The sequence below is a fragment of the Condylura cristata genome, unplaced genomic scaffold (assembly GCF_000260355.1).
Source record: "Condylura cristata isolate star-nosed mole 26May11 unplaced genomic scaffold, ConCri1.0 scaffold00013, whole genome shotgun sequence".
NCBI lineage: Eukaryota > Metazoa > Chordata > Mammalia > Eulipotyphla > Talpidae > Condylura > Condylura cristata.
Window position 1 is genome coordinate 20,201,167 of NW_004567114.1, and position 23,425 is coordinate 20,224,591.

Genomic DNA, 23,425 nt, shown 5'->3' on the forward strand with positions numbered 1-23,425 from the left:
TGGCCTTCGAGTAGGACCTTGCTATGTGGGCTCAGAAAGAAGGTAAGTCTACCACACAGCTCTCCCTTCTACAGAATCAGTAAGCCTCTCCGCCCCAGGATTGCACCCCAACTTCCCAAGACCCTTCTCACAAGCACATTAAGTTTCTTGCATCTCCTTACCAAAACAACTGCTGCGATGAGGAACAAAGGTTTTACAGGCTGTAGCAATAGCTAGTTCAGCAGAGATTATGGTCTTAATGATCAGGTCTTCTACGTGGGCCATTAATGCTACAAAAAAAAAAAAAAAAACAAAGAGACAAGAAACAAATACTAAGACACATGGATTAGAAGGACTGGATTCCAGAACACAATATAATTATAAAAGCACGTGTGTTCATTCCAAACAATCTGTAAATGGCATTCTTTTGATTGGGTGCTACGGGGAGAGCAGTATCTCTGCACAAGTTAACACAGATGAGATTGTAGGTGCTGGTGGATTTGCTCAGATGGCCTCTGATGACAAAATCCAGACACAGTGGCAAAGAGCCTTCTCACGCTTCCTTTTGTGGTGAAGTGGGCACACTATGTCCCATTCTGCTCAGATCTCGGCAGTCACATCCATTTAGACTCTGGGCCCTGCACTCAAACTCAACACTGCCCATCCTCCAATTCAGCTGCATGAATGAGATTAACTTAGAAATAAATTGAACTCAGGGTTAACACAGAGACAGGCAATTTGTTATATAAAATGCTGACAGTATTTTAGGCTGCAGTTTAATACTCAACACAGATAAATTCACTGAAGATTAAAGGAAGAAAGTAAGCCTTCCAAATGAGAAATAAAAAAAAAAAATTATTTTATTTCAGGAGTTGTAAACTGCAGATGAAGCTTAACACCAAGAACCGGACCCCACTGCCCACTGGATGGCTCAGGGCACAGTGAAAGGATTCCTGGTGAGAGACAGTGGCCAGCCTGTGCAAGGAGGTGGCATCGAGGGGAAAGACCCAGTACTCACCAGTTGTATCTCTGCCTTCTTGTTTCAGGTACCTAAGCATAGCACTCATGCTCCATTTGTTCCCATAATCCTCCACTTCTGGATCATCACAACTAAAACAAATTAATGAATCAAGGTCACATAAGGCAACTAGGCCTGGCTGGAGAAACAAGTTTCTTTACAAATAGCTTTCTTGTCCTTTTAAATCTTTCAAAAAGACCTTGCTGACTTCCACTCCCCACTTTTACTTGGTGCTTTCTGTCATTTATTCCTTTGTACCAATTTCTTCCACTGAAATGAAAATGCATATAGCAGCTGGACTTATTGGGAAGCGGGGGAGGGGGCAGGAGGGAAGAAAAAGGGCAAATTCTTCCTTAACCAAACAGGCATCATGAAACAGTGGAAGAAATGTGTGAAAGCAAGTAAACAAATTGAAGAGTGGTTACAGTATATTAATAGATTGGATGTTCGGGGATACAAGCCGAGCCTTTGAGGTAAATGTCACATGAGCCCACAAAACCACCTCGGGTGCCATTTTCAGACCAGAGTTGAGCCTGATTGGGCCAAGTGAGCTAATCTAGTAGAGATTTAATGAGCTAACCCAGCAAAGAATTATTTTAGCATCTGAAGCAAGCTCCTCCTCTCTGGTGGTAGACACAAGTTTTGGGGCATTTCTGAAGGGAGCATGTGGGAGAGTGACAATAAAAGTGACGAGGTACACACCACTATGGCAGCGAAGTGGCAAGTGGGACAGACACCCACGAATATGGCAGGCTTTGAGAGTCTGGCATCTGTGTTTTGCGGCCTTGCCTTCACCTCCTACCACCACCCGGCTGCCCACCAACAGTGCCTCTGCTCATCCTCCACACTGAGGGTTATGAGCTCTTCAACCCATTCCAAACGCTGGCCACAGGAGCTCAGTGCAAACCATCGAGCATGGCAACATGGCTCCCCTACCAGATTCTTTTCTCTCCTTGGACCTGCTAAGCACCTATTTTTAGTTTGAGCAGAAAGTAACTGTTTGGATTTCTTTTTTATTTTTCCACTTTCTGGCAAAATTATCAGAATGAAAGAAAACAGAGCAAAAGGAATATTTCCACACAGCTGGGCTGGTCCTCCCTTTCACGGAATCCTGCTCTGAGATGGCCTCATTTCTTTATTTAATATACTCCTGCTACCCTACCCCACCCCCCACCCCCAATCATACAAGTATTTGTTTTAGACAAGTTTAGAAAATAAATAAAAGCACACAAAAGAAAATTAAAAACCCCACCCGTGACCCCATTCAGCACTATTAACATTCTGGCATATATCCTCTGAGTTTTCTTCTTCTCCCCGGCCCCCCTCAGCAAAAAATAAAAGCTTTAGCCATCTCATATATTCCAAAAATAAATAATTGCATATGGTAGCATCAGGTAATCTGCTTTTTCCACCAGAACTGTACAGTAATACACTTGACCTCTGATCTTCTGTGTACATTCACCATTATTTCTTTTTTTTTTTTTTTAAAGATTTATTTATTTGTGCATACAGAACTGGGGTACAGGCCAGAGGCTCAGGGGCGGCGAGAGGCTTCACCAGAGACAGAGTGGGGAGCAGAACAGGCAGATCGACGAAGTACACTGCTGAGGGGAGCAGCGGGCGGGTCAGGAGAGGTCTGCCACGCCATGTGGTCACCTCCGGCGCAGGCGGGAATCGAACTCATGCGGAAGTGGCTTAAGCTTCTTAGTGCTGTGCTTTAACCCGCTGCACCACCAGGGAGGGCCTCACCATTATTTCTTAAAGCTTAATTCCTAGAAATGGAATTGCTGGGTCAAAGGGTATAAATATTTTTAAGCATAGGACACATTTTGCCAAATGCTGCATGACCTCATTTCTTGACTTCCACAGAGTTCCATAGGCCCCCTGAATGCCCACCTCTGAGTGAAGTCAGGAGACACAGTGAGGAAGGCAAAGCTGGGAAGCAGCAGCAGCTATGCCTCAACTATGCTAAGTGACTCTGACCGGTTTCTGTAAATTCCATGGACATAAATGTAAAGCCTTCCTCTAGCGCAACATCTCAATTTTCTACTTCTACATCCACATCGGAGACTGACTTCTCTGGCTCCCCGCTCAGATGCAGCCAATACCTGACATAGTCTCCACTCTTCTTATTCACACTGTAGTTTGTAAGGTGCATGAACTGGTTCCGAATGTTCTTGACTCCTTGATCATACCGCACAGTTGCAAACCTAAAAGAAAAGACATAGGTTATTAAAAGCCAGGAGCAAGGTTTCAAGAAAAGAGCTCAGCACCCATGAGACAGTAGTAATCAGAGAAGGACAACATTTACAAACACTGGGTGCTTCTAAGAGCAACTCCCATACGATGCGGTTCAAATACAATCGCACATCTGATTCAACTTCAGAACAATCCTCGGGAAGTGGTAAAATTATATCTAATTTTAAAAATAGATAACAAAAATATGTGAGCTTAGAAAGATTAAGTAACTTGCTTCAAATCACACTGACTCCAAAACTTATATCCTTAACCATGAGATGCTGCTTCTCTTATATAGAACATTAGGCCAGGAGAAAGGACAAAAAACAAAAATAAAATCATGTCACAACTTTCAAGCTGGGAAACTGTGTGTAGAATACAACTGTGTAAAGGATGACAGGGCACTACTTGGTCAATAAATACAGAAGTGTCTACCCAGTTCCTGGTATGACAGCATTCTCTGTAAAATAATTAAGCAAAAAGAAAAAAAAAAAAAACCACATAATCATATGTGCACTTAAAACTCACATCCACAGAAATAAGAGAACTGATATATAAAATTCATTTGAAGAAAATAAAATGACAGCATTAACAGCAGAGGCTTGGTCCGCAGGAGAGCATAAACACCAGGATAGTGCAGGCAACTATTCCTGAATTTGGAATGAAGGCACAAAGACCGAGGGATTAAATACAGAGCCCACTGAAAACAGGGCCGCAATCTGATATCCTGGACTATTGTCAAAAGAAGACCAAAATGCAAAATAAATGTGCCTCTGAAGGAAGTAACCAGGGAAAAAGAAAACTTTCCAGTGATGCTCAACATCAACAAAAGGATATTCGAGTCGAATGGTTATGGTAAATATCAACCCCTGTTTACATACCACTACAACCATATCACCCTCCACCAAAGTGGTTTTCCCATGAGGCACATCCAAGTGTGTGAAAAAAAAATCCTGGAAGGCCGCAAGTTTATTTTCATATGATTTACAAATTATTTACATATGCTTACTTCGATGATGAAGTCAACATGATATTTCACCACATTAAAGGAGAGCATTAAAAAAAATTTCCTCTTCTCTGTTTCTTCTCACCCACCCACTATCTCAACTTCATAATTCCCAAGAAATACACAAGGAGACAAATAAAGAAAAGTGAAAAATACTCAGAGAAACAAACAAAACAAAAACAAATAAGCGTGCAGTCAGGAAGAAGGATGCTGACAGAGAGAAAATGTTGAACAAGCACACAGAGATAAGGGATAAGAATTTGATGAGCATTCATTAGATCCATATATAAGAAAGATCCCAGAGTTTCTAAAAACTTCTAACAGTTATCACCTAACGCCCAGTCAAGTTACTACACAGGGAGCAAATCTGGCCTATATCGCCTAATCTTCTCCCACAAAGATTCTAAGCACAGGGAGCGCACACCGGCCCGGGGAGCGCACACCGGCCCCACGGAGGCTGTTGGCCTCACCCAGACATTACCTCAGTGACCTATCACCTACTACTCTCTCCCCAAATGAAGAATGATCTAGCAGAGGGAAAAGGTTCTGCTTCAGAGACAGAGGTTTTTCATCTCTCTTGCATGTAAGTATCTGATCAAATTTGGTCAGCAACATGAAGAGACCGTGAATGGCTGGCTATTAACTGCAACCTGGCACCCGACTCATCCATCATCGCTACACTCCTCTTTTCAAGAGGACTGCATCCCTGAAAAGTAAGTTGTCCGCTTTCCAATCTTGCTTTCTGCTGGGGAGTTTAGGTTTTGAACTCCAGCAAGCATAACATTATTAATGTCATGGAGTGGGCTTCAACAGAGAATAAGGAGCACTGAGAATTTGAGGGGGGTAGGGGAAAAGACAAAACTTATGCTCAACAGGAAGGTAACACAAAAGGTGACTTTAAAGCAAAGGTGCTACATTTCATTTTATTATTATTTTTAAAAAATTACTTACTTATACATATAGAACTGGGATATAGGCAAGAAGTGTGGGGGTGAGAGGATTCACCAAAGACAGAGTGGGGAGCAGAACAGGCAGATGTGCTAAAATACACTGAGGAGGGTGGGTCAGGAGAGGTCTTCTGCACCATATGGATCACCTCCCTGGGTGGGGATGGAACTCATGCTGCAGTGGCTGCAATAGCTTCGTAGTGTTGTGCTTTAACCCAGGGCACCACCAGGGAGGGTCCCTGCTACACTCCATTTTAGTAAGCCAACAGGACTACAGCAGACCATTTACACAAGGAAAGAAATCCGTGTGTATTCATCTTTCCTCCTAACCTAGGAAGATTTTATCATTCTCACTATATCCATATTGAATTTCCTTTCTTTTTTTTTTTTGCTTGTCGGACCAGAGGTCCCAGATTGAGCCTACTAGTCATTTTTTGATGGACCCACAAAGATTTTATCGATTTTCAATTTTTAAATCACTTTTTCTTAAGGTCACGGTTTGTAACAACATACAAATTTCAGGTGTACACTGTTCTATTTCAATACAGCACTTTCTTAAACACTTGAATTACTTTGCCGACATTTAGAAGTCGAAGTCCTTTACTACAGCTCAGCAGCAGTCAGGGCCCATGTGAGAGATGGTGGACAGGATGGAGAGGCAACCCAAGACAGTATAAGGAGCTTATCCAAATAGTGTGCCAGTCCCTTTGTTTCAAAGTTCATACAAGGTGAGCATCTGAGAGAGGGCAGTGGCCAGGGAAGCTGGGAGATTCGATTTATACAAAGGAACTGAGTAAAGAAATATATTGAAGATAATGAGAGACAAATTTCTTATGCTTGGAGAAAAGAGATCTAGAAATATGGGAAGGGTAAAAGCTAAAAGGAACCCTTCAGTTATGAACTAGGACTGGAAGTACCAGTATGAACGCCTGTATGTTGTAGCATACAGACACATACGGAAATAAGCCCAGATGCAAATGTTTACATGTATATACATGCACTTCCTAGGTCTGACGACAAGGGTCTACGAGCAGCTAGCCCGGTGCACTGAGCAAACAGAGGGCCCAGAACTTGACAACTCTCCATCAGATAACCAGTATCCGTGGTGAAAATGGCTGTTTGCAGGGCTGAAGCAAAGTAGGAACAAGGTGAGCCTAAAATATCATGTACTCAGAGAAAAAAGGGGTACTACCAAAATCAGTCCAGTGGCCAGACCTGGGGCAATTTGACCACTAAAGGAAATCATGACAGTAAGGATTACATCCCATAAATAAAACAGGAATCCGTGAGTCCACATTCGTATTAAATCAGTAAAAGGACACATAAATAGGATGGGACATTTTTCCTTGATCGAGTCTTCCTTACTAAATGAAAAAAGTAAAAGGACTGAATGATGGTATTAGGAAATCATCATTCAGCAACCATCACGGTAAAAATTCATGTCAGCAAAAAACATGAATGGCTATTAATATTGGGTAAAAATGAGATGAGGAATGAGATTGTACATGGTCTCCAAGTATCTCTCATAAAGTACTTACTAGTCACAGAGGGAAGCAAAGTGTTACAGTAGAGAAATCTGGCAGACATCACCTTAAGCAAATGGTCAAACACCACTAAGTGGTTCCCATGTGCAATGAGAAGGTCACAAATACAAAGGTCATAAAGGTGAGAAGTCGTTCCAGGCCCAAGGTGAGTCATGACAATTAATGTAGCTGTGTGACCCTGGATGGGACTCTTCTGTCACAGAGAACATCAATGTGACAACAGGCAAAAGTGAATGCGGACTCTTCATACTGTGTATACTGCTTTTCTATATGTGGGAAATGGTTCCAAAATTAAAAACTACAAGTCTACAAACAAGGGTATGTTTCTCAACAAAAATCTTCACCTTCAGCCTCTTTAAAAAACCACAAGATCTGCAAAACAAACAAAAACCCACTAAGATCTGGCTAAATACCACCTGCTTGAGTGTATTCAGGCTGCTCTAGCAAAATACCAAAAGCTGGGAGTCTCATCTACAACAGAAATTTATTTCTCAGGTCTCAGAACAGAGGAGAGGGCTCTCTTTTCATTGCCAATCTGAAATCCTGGGCACCGCTTCACAGCCTACGGATTTAATAGGGAACTATTAAGTGCACTTTTTTAAACATACCGAAACATCTATTGTTTATCTTTACCCTGACAATATTTTCACTCTGACAATAACTCACAAATCAAAAGCTACACTCCTTTTTTTATTTCAATTGTTCCTCTTTGTGAATTAAAACATGGGTAGTTGGCCTAAAACTCCTGAGTATCAGAAAAAAAGTTTCAGCTGTACTGGATAAGCATAACAGCTTGTTCCAGAAACTTTATCAATATGGGAGCAAGGAAAAAGCTTGATCTTTTCCCCATTCAAAAGCTATTTTGTGCACCTTGGTAGTGGGAAAACCATGGTGACAATATGTGAGGGGGAGAAGCCAGCATTATAAAAAAAATAAAATAAACAAGGATGTTGAAAAAATAAAAAGAAAATTTAAAAACCACCAAGGTTTAAAAAAAAAAAAAAACTTGATCGTCTAAGAATATGTCACCAGAGTCAGATCATGGCGAGGTATGCCTACTTTGAGAGCTACACATCCCAACATACATGACCAACAAATACAGGAAAGGAGAGAGGAGGCCAGCCAGGGGGGGCTCTGGCCGGACACGAGTTATCTTCCAGCAGGTGTAGCTATTCGGAGCCAGAAAGGCCTGGAGGACGAAGAGACAACACCTCAGGCAGTCTTGCCAGGAGCCGCTCGGTTTCATGCTGGCCTGACCCAGAAAAGTCTTATGGAAGAGACCAGGAGGCCCAAGAGCTCTCTGATCTGCTGTCAACCAGCTGCAGCAGGGAGACTGCCAAAGTGCTACAGTGACTACGCAGCACCCTCTGGAGCCGTCTGGGAGGGGATTACCAGCCTGATCCCTGTCTTTAGAGCCAGAAATGACTCAAACTTCACAAACAGCAAGGGCCTGCCAGGGAGGGTGACAATAAGCCCTGGACAGGGTTTTCTCCCCCTTGTCGGTATCTCGCCCCCCTCCCCTTGCTGCTGTGGCAGATTCTGGACAGTGTGCAGCCTGTGAGGTAATCTGAATTCCTTGGCAGCCAGCAAGCACCTGAATTCTTTCAAAACCACAGGAATCCAGCAGAGAAAAGGTAAATATCCCCGCGGAGCCAGTGTTAATTAGCAAGGAAGGCTACTGAAGAAGGAACTGAGGTGGGGAGGGAGGGAAGGCCCTGCGAATGCTTTGGGGTCTTTCCTCAATTTCCACTAGGTAACATGGCTGAGGCAGAAAAAGGCTGTCCCCGAAGGCGGCCTTCTCCAAGTCTTCTGCATCCACCTCCAAGTGTGGGTAGAACTCAGTTCCCTGCATGGATTTCCCCCACGTTGCTAATGCAACCTATCTTCGGCTTTCAACACCTTTGGTTTGTAATTTAATTTTGCTTTAACTCTATATTTTTCCTGTTTCAGGGAAAGGTTGGCTATTAGCTTAGTCTCAAAAGAGGAAGGACCTCATCAAAGTAATTAAACACCAGAATGGATCCACCTAAAACTGTAAAATTCAGGACAGTCTTTCTGGATTCCACCTCTGACAGGAAAGAGAATCTACACCATTTTGGTAGAGGAGTACACCCCTCTCTGGAAACTGAGTGTCCCCTGCTGGTGCAAAACAGCAACCTACATGTGAAATTCAAAAGTAGGGTGGTCCTCTGTCTGGGACAGAATGCTGGACTCAACTACCAAAAAGACAATCTTGCTTGACTTCTCAGGACTTTGCTCACATACAAGAAAATAATCAGTTTTCCTACTTCGTGCATTAAAGAAACATCAAAGACAACTGAAACTATTAGTAGAGAGAAGCTATGTAAGAGCTTCTAAACGTCAGTAAATTTAAGTGGTAAGGATTTACACAAAATATTTATTTCACAAAACTGTCTTGTGAAATCAACTGAACCTGTCACCTAAGCATTTATTTTGAGGCCCAAAACAGAAGCGCTATGGATAAAGACCTCTTTTCTAAAGAAAGAAACCAATTACCTTTGCTGCCAGCTCTCTTTAGGAAAAGATTATGGTTTTCCTCGTTGAACCTCAAAATAAAATAGCCTAATGATCTCATCCCGAACATTATCTTTAGTAACGTCTACATAAAACACACGTGACCCCAGATTAGCAGAGGCTGCAGATCAGGAGATGTTATGGACTGTCGTTGGATGGAATGACACAGTCGAGCGGGTTCTGGGGATTAGAGAGAAGCAGATGAATGCCAAGATACACAATGAGTTAAGATGCAGTTACTTAGACACTTGGAAATCACTGTGCAGAGCAAGGCACCCTCCTAGGACTCTGGCCATCAGTCTGCCATACATCCATGCACTGCCCTTTCAGTAAAGCACTGTGTTCACCTTTATCATTAGGTAAAGCACAGCCCTGAAAATTTTCTTTCTGGGGGCTTCACTTATGTCTGAGTTTTTAAAAAGCTGTCTTCCAAATTATTCTCAAGGAATGCATCCTTCACACACACACACACACACACACACACACACACACACACACACAATTTTAGCTCCTGCTGGAGTCAAAAGAAGAGAATGACTCAAGTCAGTGGATTCTGACTTCAACACACACCCAACAGCCAAAGCACTGCCTATCTATAGCATGTTCTATAATAAACATTGACATTGTTCTCCATTCATTTCTAAACTACTGGGGCCTTAAAACTATGTAAAATTTTACCAACAGAGAGGGCTTGCCAATAAAATCAGGCTATTCAACTGACTTGAAAACAGCAATTTGCAAAGTACACTGATACAATATCCTTGAGAACCAGTGAGCAGAACCTTGATGTCATTTCATTATTTTAAGAATCAAATCTGCAGCATAGGCAACAAGGTAAGTGAGGATGAGCAGGAGGAGGAGGATGGAGAAGGCCATGATATATAAGAGGAAAGGATCAGATATCTCCAGCTAGAAACAGAAAATTCTCAGTACTTCCTATACCTAAGCAGAAGTAAGGAGTACTGGCTACCTTCTTTGTATTCACAATGACGCGTGTCTACTCAGCTTTTATACCAACACTTCAAGGTCTGAGAACACATGTGTCTACAAACACTGAAGAAAACTTCTTTCCTACAAAATTTTGACTAGAGCTAATGATCAGCTTGTGCTCAGCTCTGTACAGCCCTTTACCTAACAACTGAGAAATGTTTCAGTTTTCCCTCTTCCTCAAGTTTCAAGGACCCAGAGGCCAGAACTAGGGAGCTTCAATAGCTTCCACTGTTCACAGGGTTCAAACTCATTAATCTTAGTTAGGACTGTGACAGGGCTCATAAATGCTGTCACTGCCACCTAGTGGTGACGGGAAGACACAGCTCCAGCAGGTAGGAGCTGGCTAGCCTGGTCTATTGTAGTTAAAGAAGGCATCTAATCTGAGTACAAGAAACAATTAAAATATCATCTCAAATAACAGTTGTGAGAGCATGGGAGTATGTGTCAAGGCACCTATACTTAAATAAGGAGACTTCTTTTATCCATGGCACTTCCCGTCTTCAGAGTGCATCTTCTAAAATAAAGAACTACATACAGACAATACTTTCTGACTTGCCATGACTACTCACAGCTGCAAGCAAGCACCTTCTACACGGTGATGCTCTGTAAGACCACTATGCACAAAATGAACTCCAGGGAGTGATAGCTCTTAAAAACATAGATTCGTTTTGTGGGGGGAAAGAATACAAGCACAATAAAATTAGGTGCTCAGATTAAAGAATGGAAAGTGTCTATAAAAAACACTGTCACCTGCAAGATATGGACGTGGGAAAGAAAACTTCAAACTATTACACTAAATGTAACTTAGTAAGTAAACCACATTACCTTAAGACCTAAAATAGACCTAAGAGAAACAGAATAATACAACCACTGTAAAGTACCTTACTTTCAGTTTAAAAAAAATAATAATAAAAGGCCACTGATGTCCCTAAATTAAAATACAAAAGGGCAAGAGACAGCTTTCAGGTCTTGAACTCTAGAGTTCAAATTCCTGCTCTACTACCAGTCCATTGCAAGATCCTGGAAAAGTGACTTCAAGTTCCCTTATCTCTCTAAGCCTCCGTCTTCTCAACTGAAAAAAGATATATCAACTATTGTTGTGAGCATTCAATTAATTGCCTGATATATATGTGGGCTTTATTTTTTTCTTGCTAGATCTATTGGAAAGAGGACAGTAGCAAATTATTTTAATACCCTGGGGTCTTTATCACAATTGCCACTGCGTAAAAATACTGTGTGATCCTGGATGCTGCTGGGAAAGGTCTGTGTGGTTATTCATGTGTGTGGATAGGCAAGGGAGAACCTAAAGTGATATAAAAAAACTGACTTCTATAACCCAGGAGTGAATATACAAAAATAAACAGCCTAACCTAATGCACTAGTTAGCAGGCCTAGTCTGAGCTGTAGCTCCCACGCCCAGAGTCTTACCTAGCCAGTCCTTCTTCATAGAGATAGATGACAAGAGGATCATAGGAAGTCACAAGCACATAGAGGCGCACATCAAACTTGAAATCTAGGAGGAAAAACAATTGGATTCACAGGAAAAACTAAGTTCATCTGTTTTCTCTTCAGAAGTTTACAACAAACAAAAATGAATGAACAGTTCTTCGTTCTCCATGAAACACACACACAAAGAGTCCATTGTTCTGGCCTTGGGAGATAGTTACTGAGCAACACAGGTATATACACATCTACAATTAGTGTATGGTTTATGCATACACATGCACATATGTAACAAGGGTAATATGTGTGTTTATATATATTTGCTACAGTACGCCAATGAGGCTGTTTCTTTTTTACTTTCTCATTTCATCTTCAAAACATTCTCATGAGGTAGGTAAGAAACCAGCCTCATCTCTGAGGCATGGTCACCACGAATTTCCAAGTGTTTAACAAAGACTTACTAGGGAAGATTAAGAAAATGTTGATTAAAAACTTAGCATGATAGAGCCCAATCAGCCAAGGAGTTAATCACAACTCACCATCTATGAGCAGGGGGTTGTTAATGTAACGGGAGACCAGGATGTTCTCTTCCAGGGAAATCTGATTTGGCTATTGAGAAAAGAGAAAAAAATGAAAGGGCAGAAATGCAAAGGTGTCCTAACCAACAGTAAGGGAAAGGTTTTATACCTTTTAGAAACAGTTAATGCAGAAAACCAAGATGCTAAGGAAAATTTTCCCTCAGGCTACCCATATTTTTAATCAGCTACATAATACATCACTTCCATAAACACAGTGGGCATAAAATTACGAGGAAAAATTAATACACACAGAAGGGCTTTAAAGATTTATATGCATGGCATTACAGTTACATGCCAAAAAAATAAAAATTACTTAAAAATAAATTAAAACTTGCTTTCTTCCAAATGTAAAGTAGGATGGACAGTTTAAGATATTGCCATTGGTTCTTAAACGAAGGCATTCTTCCAGTCGCCTGGAGAACTTAAGCAACAGGTCTTTCCACAATGGGTCTCAGTGCATTAATGGGGTGGGTGTTTCCTTGATTCACTCAAAGGAGCCTACTATGTAACCACAGGCGAGACTGAACTAGATCTTTTAAAGGTTTTTCCTGATGAAGCTATGTACACAGTCCGTGGGTACTGCTGGACACTGTGTGAGACACTAGGGACACCGTGGTGAAGAAAGCAGACACAATGCCAGCCCTCAGCTGCCCAGCCCCCTTCTCTAGGTAGAGAGGTTGCCGGAGCACGGTGTGCGGGTGCAACATGGGAACACGCAGACAGGACCAGGCCTAAAGACCCGCCCTGGGAGGTTCGGGAGAGGGTGCTGAAAGCTAGCAAGCACACAGAGGGAAGAGGAGGAGCGCCTCACAGGAAGGCAGCACCCACAAAGCTCAGTGGAGAGGAGAGAGCAGGCATCCTGAACTGGGGCTCAAAGACTGAACTGGGAAAGAACTGAAGGCACTGGCAGCAGGATGTAAATTCTGGCACAGGGAGTTAGAGGTAACATGGTGGGAAGCAGGAAACTACAGTGGACTCTTGATTAAGAAAGCAGTATGATTTAAATATCTGGAACTGAACACTTCTAAGTGAGACGAGAGAGAAATCAGCTAGAAGTTACCACACTCCATATAGGAAGGACAAGCTGATGCCAAAAAGGGAAGTGTCTATAGTAATAATTGTGATGACAATAGCTACCTTAGCAGCAACAGAGACAATTAACATTGGCAGAAAAAAGTAAAAATAAACGCACCTAACATTTGCTCTATGCCATGTACTGTTCTAATTCCGCTCCAGTAGCACTGAACATATCCCTCACCCGCTCCACGCAGTAGGCAGATCACCATCTAAATATTACAGACGAGGAAAGAGGCAGAGAAGCGCAGGGTCTGCTCAAAGCCACACAGCACACACAGTGAAAGAGCAGTCTGAACCCAAGCAGTCTGCCTCAGAGGCTTTACTCTTAAGCAACACTCACCTGTAATAACTGTCCCCCAAAGTCAAAAGAAGTGTGTCTTTACAATAATGCAAGTGTTATGCCAAATACTATTTATTATAAAATGAGGTTGACTTTCTGACCCTGTAACATTAGCCACATGCACAATGAGCAATTCTGGAGACAAGATACTGAGATGCGGCTCTCACTTCCCACTGTGGTCACCTTCAACACAGAACACACTTTCACAAGCCGTCTCCGCAGAGCTTGGGGCTCTGTGATATCGGCCCTGACTCATGCTCCCAGACTCAGCCAGCCACACCATTTTCTGACTCCTTGCCTTGAGCAGTTTCTCATAAATACTATCTTCCTTCTGAGTCAGCTCAGTGTGTGAGGACTGATGTGATCACAGCACAAAGCAGTAAGCTGCAGGTTGTGTTCCAAAATCAAACAATGGCAGCTTTCTTCCAACTGGTGACAACTATAAGCGACAAGAGCTGTATGTTCACCCAACTCTCCCCCAAGCAGGATACAAGGGCAGCAATCTTCTGGCCCATCCACTTCTTTTCTTCCCTCCCTCATCCTTCACCTTTGTCCCCTGAGAAAGGCATAACACAACCTCTTACATTCCTTAGGTCACTTTAGTATTTGCTCAAAGGTCTGTGTCATTTCTATTTGCATTAGAAATGCCAACTGTCAGCTCAGAAAAGAAAAGAATAGCTTGGGCAGGCAGAGTTTCTCCTGGATTACCAGTGAGCAACTCAAGGAGCTTTCTGGTATTTTCAAGTGTGTTTCCTTCGCATCCATCCCCAATGGAAATCATGATTTCCATTCTAAGCTCAAACTGCTCTCCGAAGGGTGCTAACACAAGACTCTGCCCTTGTTGGGAAAAGCTGGAGACACATCCACTCTTCTAACTGGATTTTAAGATTAAACCTCAAGATATCTAAAAGGTGTCTTGCTGTAAGGTAGAGCAAATGGTACATAAGTTAAGAAAGTGAGGTCTGGAATCAGCTAGACCTGAGTTAGAATCTGACTTGACCAAATTACTAAGGAAATTACAGTAATGTGAAAAGATAGAAAATTAAATATGATCAAAATATTAGCAAAAAGAAAGCAGAAGCCAAGAAAATGGGTGGAGCCCTCTGTGAAGAGCCAACATGAAGCCCCGTGTTCCCCAGGCAGGGCCAGCATGAGCCCCGGAAGCCTCCCCAAAGCTGTACAGAGATATCCCCCTCACAGGTATTTTTCTTCTAATGAAATCTTCTATCTCCTAAATTTTTACTTTCTCACGCACCACGCATCAAATTACTCACCACTGGCCATGAGTTAGTGTCATTGACTGCCTGGATATTGACACCAGCCCTCAGAAACAAGTTCCACCATGAGCTTGTCTCAAAGTGCCCACTACCCTGGAAACCCCATTTATGTCCTTTGTACAGTGCTGCACAGTGTTTTTAAGTTAACGACTTGACATAGTTCTTATAAAGACTAAATGAGATTGGATTTGGAAAGAACAGGGATAGGCACATACTAAATACTTGGGAAATAACAGTTATTATTGCTGCAAATTCAATTGTATCAATGTGATTCTACCCAGAGTTCCACAACCAAACAGAACTCCTCTCAGCCTCCACACCCTATTCTACTTGGAGCAAGGCTCTGAGCTGTAACAGAGAAAACCGCAAATTAGCACATCCCTATTCCTCAAGAGGGAGTCCCTAAGTACTTGTTGAACAATGAGAAAAGGAGAGCGCACATAAGCTAACAGTATATAAACAAATAAAAATGAGAGCTGTACAGAATTTTATTTACAAATTTAGGAATGAAGACAGTGACCAAATTCCTCTCTTCATAGTACAAAATCTCAGGGTAAATACTAATATTGTATTTGCCGTGGATAATGTGTGAGACAAAGAAGACTAAATTTAACTACCATAATCAAATTCATACCTTCATCAGAAAACACCAGTTCTTTCCCCTCCTTGATTTTAATATACTAAATTGGGAAAATATGGCATTTAGTCATGGTTACTGAAGGAGCTGGAGCAAACACAACTCTGTTCCTTGATGCTGGATTTCTAGAGTTAAACCAAAGAGCACATCATTAAGAGACGGCATTCACCAGTGCGCTGAGACGCTTCCATCTGGAGGAGCGCCAACTTTTCTCCTCAGTCTTACATAAAAGTAATGCTTTTTCTAGTCTTTATCCTGCTCTTGTAATGGGATAAGTTGCTATTTGCAGACATTTTCCAAAAGGTTATAACTATGATTGGGGATTGTTAAGAAGAGGCCCTCTCATGCCATAAGAAGACAAGATGTTTTCGCTTGGCCCTCACACCTCACTGCCCACACCCTCTCCCCACACGGTCCCTCCCTCCCTCCCTCACATTAGTTCTGCTCCAGACTGGCCTGAACACCCCGCCCCTCCCCCTCCCATCTGAAAGGAAAGCAGGCAGCAGCCCTGGAAACAGTTACTTCATCCACTTGGCTAATGGGTCACATATTCCATGGGAAAGGATCCAGGTATGGAAAAGAGGGGATGGTGAGTGTGGAAGGAGGAGGAGAGTATTAGCTACATGGTTCGCAGGTCTGGGTAAAAGGTGAGAGAATTCCAGTTTGGGAGTGAAATGGGAATGTTTTCCCATTATGTCTAAGCTGCCAGCTCCCCCACCCCCCAGTGCCTGCTGGCATCATCCCAGGCTTCTGTCTGGCACCTCTACCAAATACCTCAAAGCATCAGACTCATTCCAAAGCTTCATGGAGGGGGCAGGGGAGACAAAGGATCCTGCCAAGTACTTTGATCTACGCAGGGGGTCTCTAGGGATTCAGCCCAGGGAGAAGTGGGAGGGAGAACAGGAGCCTGCCAAACACATTCTCTAAAGACATGTCACCCCCTCTATGAGACACAGCATCCAGGGAAGAGTGAGGGTGCAGAGTTCTCAGCCCCACCAAGGAAAGTTTAACTTTTCTATTCTTTATGATGTTGGTTTTAAAGTAACAAATCGTTGGGGCAAAAAAGCATTCAAAAAGAAAAAAAAGTCCCAGATGAGTTGGGAATAGATCCTATTCTTTTTGACTCATGTCTAAGAAAATAAAAGTAAACTTGTACCACAGTTGATTTTCAATCGCAATTCCATTTGGCAGTTACATCCCAAGCCCAAACTAGAGCTGTCTATGAGATTCAAACAACACTGGAGCTCCTGGCGTGGAGCTGGAGGAAAAGCTGTTGGACAGAAGCCTTCACGCCAAGGTCAGAATGGACTCGAGGAAAGAGGTCCAAGGCATCTGACCTGGGCCTTGAACCACAGGAGACCCTGGATCTTGTAGGCCTGGGGCTACAGCAGGTACTGCATCAGAACCAGTACAATAAAGGACTGGCCATCAATGTTTACTGTACAGCGCCTAGCCCACACTGAATGTAATGACCTTCCAGTGTAAGAAACTCTGCAGACTGTTACTTTCCATACGTACAGGAAATGCTCTGAGCACAAGCACGTGAAAGCAGTGGATTTAGGACTGAGTTCTGACAACACACAATGCAGCTGACTCCCCTTCCTCTTCCCTTCCACAGTCTCTCGGCAAGGACAGAGAAGATATTTTTAAAAGAATGATAAGGCTAGAAAATAGTTAAGAAAGACCAACAAAAGACCAAAAGTTTGAGGAAATCCTGAAAGATAGAAAGCAGATGGGATCAGGTTGAGAAAACAGAGCACAGGAAAGCCCAGCCCAAATATCAGAGGTGAGAGTGATCTTCCCAAGGAGGCCTCTGAGAAGGTTCGCAGTGAGTGAAAAAAAAGAAGAGGAAGAGTGGGCCAAAGAAGAAGAACCAGACAATTCATTGCAAACAGGATTCTGAACAGTAAGACAACTGAGCCTGGTTCAATACCCAAAGCTTTGCCCTCAGGAAAACCTTATTACAATACTTGGGAGGACATCCTGTGTGAACACAGGGAATGGAACTTGAGGTTGCTCTATTCCCTACCACAGATACAAAAGAAAGGTACCTGTCCAAGAGAGAAATCACCAGAATCTTACTTCGCACTACAAGTCCTGCCCTATTTTGGTAAAGGGGATGTTCTTTACCACGTCCACCAAAGGTGAAGATACATAGAATTCTCAATCAGTTTCTCATCTAGGAAGAAATTATTAGGGAAACCCACACCAGCTGAGAATTACATTAGTCTACTCTTTCATTCAGAAATATGACTCAACAACTAAGGTCAATGAAATTGGTAAAATCCAATAGTAAGAGAGAAAGGCAACCCAAAGAAATTAAAAACAGAAAAAAATTTCAATTGGTATCCTCGGGAAGACCAGCAGGTAAGTTAAACAATAGACTCTTATCAAAAATTTTTTTTAAAGGCAATTAGAAAATGAGAATTTCTGGGAACTCTGACCACCCATGTAGAAAAATAGTGGCTGGAATGAATTATAAAATGGATAAAGCTCAAGCAGGTGATCCAGAAGGTGAAGGTATGTGAAATCGAAGAATTAAAAATGAGAGAAAAGTTAACATGAAGATCCAGAATGCCTTAGGAAGGAATTTAAAGGTACAACAACTGGATAATTTCCCCTGAACTAAAAAAACACTGGTTTCTAGATTGAAATCAAATGTCTAAGAGGAAGAATGAAAACAGACCCAGACTTCAATAATGACTAAGTTTCAGAATTCCAAAACTAAACCTTTCATTGATTTAAAGCATTGTACTCAACTTCATTTTCTTTAAGTTTTTCCATCTTCCTACTTATCAACGCAGCTAAATCAATAACTTCTCACTGCTACCCTCATGCTTACCAGATTGATAAGGAGAGTATATATAAAGCACAGTTTCTGTATATTATAGTGTTATTTTCTACTTCAGGTCAGTTTTTGTCTGTGTGTGGTAATATGTGTTATCGAATACAATTATTATTGTATTTTTCATACAATAATTGTATTATTGTATTGTATTATTGTATTGTTTACCCACAATAAATTTTCTGATTTGGGGAAATAAGCAGAGTTGGTTTGAACTGAAATTTTTTTTTTGCTCAACTTATGAAGCAAAGAAATTGAAGAGAATGTGAATGTTCCAAACCTTTAAAATACAAAAATAATGAAAAGTAATATGAAAGGGAGTGAAGGAGGTGATATGAGTATAATAAATATGAAACTGGGAATTAACAAATACAATCTAACATGGGGAAAAGAAACACATCAACTATAAGAAGCTATTAGCCTTATTAATTACTTGTAACAAGTCTAGAGAATGAGACTGGGTTGGTCTTTTATTTATTCCATAATACGCTACTTAAAAACAACTCACAGTGAGGATTTTGCAAAAAATAATGACTGATGACTTTTAAAAAAGAAGATGAGGAGAAAGCGCAGAAGCAGCAGCAGCAGCAAGGAAGCTTTACCAAATTAGGGCTCATTTCCTCACTGACCTTGAGGGTGGGAACCACAGTCCTACTCAATATGGAAAAGAAGTGTACATACTAGCAATTACGAGTTAGTGCTCAGGAATGATCGCGGTGGTACCATGAAAGTAGAAAAGGCACCTCTTTTCTGCTGACAACAAAGGGTGCTCTCCTCCCTCACTGAATCAAGGGACTTTTTAGCCAGAGTAACAGCTGGCATGGAGGAAGAAGACTGCTGCCAGGAAAGTGAACAGAAAATAACAGCCAACTCATACGCCTCTCAACTCACACTTCAGAATGCAGATCTCAGGAGAACACCTGCTCTGAATGAGCAGGAAGCCTATCAGTAGCCTCGAAAAAGGGTGAAGCAGGGAAGGACAATGAAAAAAGTGTGGGGTGCTGCACACTTAAGGGGTTCCGCATACTTACGTTGTTGATCAGGTAGACGCCCCGCCCTCTAGAAGAAGCCACTGGTTTTACTATCCATGGTCCCCGATCCTTTGAATATGAATCTGTTCAAAACATCAGGAGATAAGAAGGAAGAGAGAGAAACAAAGAGAAAAAGGAACATGACTTTATTGTCTTAAATTTCAACTAATATTATCTACTGAGGTTGACAAAGAATTTTCCAAATTTCTAATTGGAAGGCAGTAGCTAAAATAGACTAACCTTCAAAATGAAAATAGGGCCCTCCCAGATGGCCAGCAGGTTAAAGCACTGCACTAAGAAGCTAAAGAAACTTCTGCATGAGTTCGATCCCCGCTTGCCCCAGAGGTGATCCCCATGGCTCGCAGACCTCTCCTGATCCGTCCACTGCTCCCCTCAGCAGTGTACTTCACAATCTGCCTGTTCTGCTCCCCACTCTGTCTCTGGTGAATCCTCTCACTGCCCCTGCACCTCTGGCCTGCACCCCACCTCTGTATGAACAAATAAATAAATCTTTAAAAAAAAATGAAAACAAAAACAGAGAAGGATAGGAAGAGAGACAAAGCAAGAGGAGGAAAAGAAAGAAGAGGGAAGGAGAGGGATGAAAGGACAGAAAGAAGGAAGAGGAAGAGGAGGAGGAAATCAGCAAAATTACAACAAATTCGGTAACATTTATTCCACCATTTCCTCTCTTGAATGAGGGGATGAAAACAAAATACAGTAGCTATCTGAATATAAGTCTACAACTGTCACAAAACCTCATGAATCTTTGTGACTCTCAGCTCCATTAACTACAGAAGCTCACACTGCAGACAGTGCAGACAGTGTCGACGAGGATCAAATCCAGGCCTCCTAATAAGGTTACTTTCCTGAAGCAATTTCTCTGTGCTTATTAAAAAAGCAAAACAAAACAACACACACACACTAACACATTTTAAACAATGTGCAAGTAAAGAGGAAAAGACAACAATTTATAAGGGATTCAAAAGTGACCTTTACTTTGTTCCTTTCCCAGAGTCAGGTTTAACTTTTAATACCTTTTAATCATGGGGAGAGAAACCAGACAACTGATGCTAAGATTCCCAAAGGTTTGCACTGGCTCTGTCCCCAACTTCAGGAAGGTCTGCAGACGTGGGCAAGAAGCAGGGCAAAGGACTCTCTCTGATCAGAGTGGGCTTCCAAGGGTCCCCAGCAGAAACTACTAGACAATGTCAGTGCCTCACACCACTTCACCAAGGTCCCGCTGGCCACTATTTCCCAGTTCACCTGCTTTTTCCCTTACTGCAACTTTAAGTAGAAAAATGGAGCATGCCATTCCCTTCCCTAGGAACCTACCTCTGGCTCTGTGCATACATTTGAGAGATGTTACATGTTAAAGATTATTAATATTGTGTTGTTAGAGCAAAAGAGGTCAGTTCATTAATACACTACATCACATATCTGAGGGGCCAGCAACCTTTTATAAAAAGCTAACCAATAAATAACGAAGGCATTTTGGACCATGCAATCTCTGTTGCAACTAGTCAGTCCTACCACTGGGGCTCAGAAGTAGCCATCAACAACATGTAAACAAAGGGTCCCGCTATGTGAGATAAAACTGTATGGACACTAAATGTCAGTTTCCACAGACCACAAAACAGAATTCTCCTTTTGATTTTTTTTTTTCAACCACTTAAAAAATAACAACTATTCTTAGAAACAAGTGAGAACCAGATTTGATTCACGGGCTGTATCTGTAAGATCCCTGATCTAGTGCTGGGACACTGAGCAGAGACATAAAATGAGAGAATTATTAATGAACAAGCAGGGAATCTCAAAGGCAGGCAGGGAGTAGGGAAAAAGCAGCATGCGGGGCAACTGGCATTTTGCCAGATTCTGAGGAGACGATGATTGAGCATAGAAAGCTTACTCATACCGACCAAGACATGGAAACAACCCAAGTGCCCAATGATGGGGCCCGGATGAAGATGTGGCGTACATACACAATGGGGACTACCCAGCCATTGGCTATGATTTACTAAGATCTCTTACAGTCCCAATGATTCCATAAATTTGTGGGATGCTGTGAAATCCAGACAGCTGTAGTTAACCAGCCGACAGCAAAATTTTGTTCATTCTTTAGAGTCATCACTGTCTCTCCTGCAAGTGAGATGGCCACAAGACACCACTGTGGGACTAATTAATTCACAGGACACCACTACAATGCACGGAGATCTGCTGGGCTGCTCTCACTTTCCCAAGACTAGCATTGTGGGAGCTTCTGTTGCCTTTTCCTTCCTGATTAGAGCACTGTCCACTGGGGGTGGGGGGTGGCTGGTGTTGGCAAGTGGCCTTAGTTAAACTCTTCAGGGCCACAGACATCCAATTCTACTATGCACTGTAATTAGCAACAAGGGGCACCAGGAGGAGTCTAGAAAAATCTATGCATGTATTCCAACCTCACACTCGAATATTGGGCACAGGTTAAGAGTGTCCAGTTTTTCACATCTCTTGAGCTAGTGGTTGGTCTCTGGACTAGAATTTTACACAGAGATGGACTTAAGATAATCTTTTTTAAGAACAAATAGCTACAAATTCAGGAGATTCACCTTGGCTGGCACATCCAGCATCTTTAAACAATCCTCACGTCGATTATTTATCAGGTCCCTTGCAAAGGCCCTTCCAAGGCTATCTCCAGCCCTGTCTGCCCCTCTCAGACACCCCAATCTCCCCCTAAGTCCCTCTTTCCAGGGTTGGGGCCTCATCACTCTCCTTACCAAGAAGGCTGGGAATTTGTAACAACAACCTACCCACCTGCCTGCCTGTCTATCTAAAATTTTGCTGGGCCATCACCTGGCCTTCATCCTTCCTCCTTTGAGGAGAAAACGTGTGCACCATCTTCCCAAAGGTCACCTTCTCTACATGGGCTCCTGACTTAACTGCCCTGCCTTCTGTGGGTCCCATTCCCCTGCTCACAGGTCCCGCCCTCTGACAGTCTGTTGTGCTTCATCTTCTTCCTTCTCTCTCCCTTGGTGATCACATCTGCCTTTATCCCTGCAACATCCAGAATCTGTACCTCTGCTCAGAGTTCAAAACTGCCTTTCAAACTGCCTACAAACATGATCCTATGGAAACCTGTACCCATACCTGACCCAAAACTTAACACCTCTCTCCACCTTTAACAGCGCTTTCTGACTCTCCTGGTAACAATCACTGCTTGAAGACGTATGATCCTCCCAGCTCCACACTCATACTTTTCAGTGATATTGGCCTCACTAGTCAAGGTCAATTACTTTATTCTTCCACTCTTTCCAGACCCTCCTTTCCATTCTGCTTTCCTAGTTTGGTCATGTGCCATTTCAGAATAACCTTCCAGGTTAACCTTTTTGTTGCTTTTCCCTGCTCCTTCCATTTTACTTGAGGCAGTTATTTTTCTAAAGTCCATCTGTTCATATCCCTTTCCTTCTTAAAGATACTCTAGTGCCCTCTCGCAAGTAAGCAGTGGAATGTCAGGAACAGAGAATGATGGAGAAAATGGAATGTCTGAGGTAGGTAGAACAGGCAGGTGGATGCCAAAGGCAGAGAGGGGAACAGACTTTACAAACAAGAGCCTCCTGGAAAGAGGAAGTGTTAGGAGTAGGCGGGTTTCCCTGCTAACATGCAGACTTGGTAACATACTTAGCCTAATGATGAGATTTCTCCCAAATGGTTCAAGTTTAGAGATCAGGGACTCTGGACAACTAGCAAAGCAAAGACTGGCAGGCAGCCTGGCGAGACTGAACCAAGATGATTCCTCTCACATCTCCCTCTCTGCTCCTCCACAAACATGAAGAGCCCAGTGGTGGCCAGAGCCATGAGTGATTTGCTCTGAGGAGTGAGGAACACTATATGCCTGAGCAAAATGACCCAGAGCTAAATGTGGTAGCTTCCAGTTATGGCTGTGTTCATTCTACATGTTCTACTG

General features: G+C 42.4%; 1 protein-coding gene across 4 annotated transcripts in view; it reads right to left on the minus strand.

The window, feature by feature from the left end:
* The window catches only part of TTLL5 (tubulin tyrosine ligase-like family member 5), a 248,736-nt gene that overhangs the window by 201,852 nt on the left and 23,459 nt on the right, over positions 1-23,425 (minus strand). For all 4 annotated transcript variants that reach the window (XM_012724493.1, XM_012724492.1, XM_012724491.1 and 1 more), the window contains exons 7-12: positions 19,486-19,568; positions 12,240-12,309; positions 11,686-11,770; positions 3,106-3,207; positions 998-1,089; positions 162-269 (exon numbers count right to left, since the gene is read on the minus strand). In XM_012724493.1, coding sequence (XP_012579947.1) covers positions 162-269; positions 998-1,089; positions 3,106-3,207; positions 11,686-11,770; positions 12,240-12,309; positions 19,486-19,568 — 540 coding nt within the window. The remainder of the gene's footprint in view (positions 1-161; positions 270-997; positions 1,090-3,105; positions 3,208-11,685; positions 11,771-12,239; positions 12,310-19,485; positions 19,569-23,425) is intronic.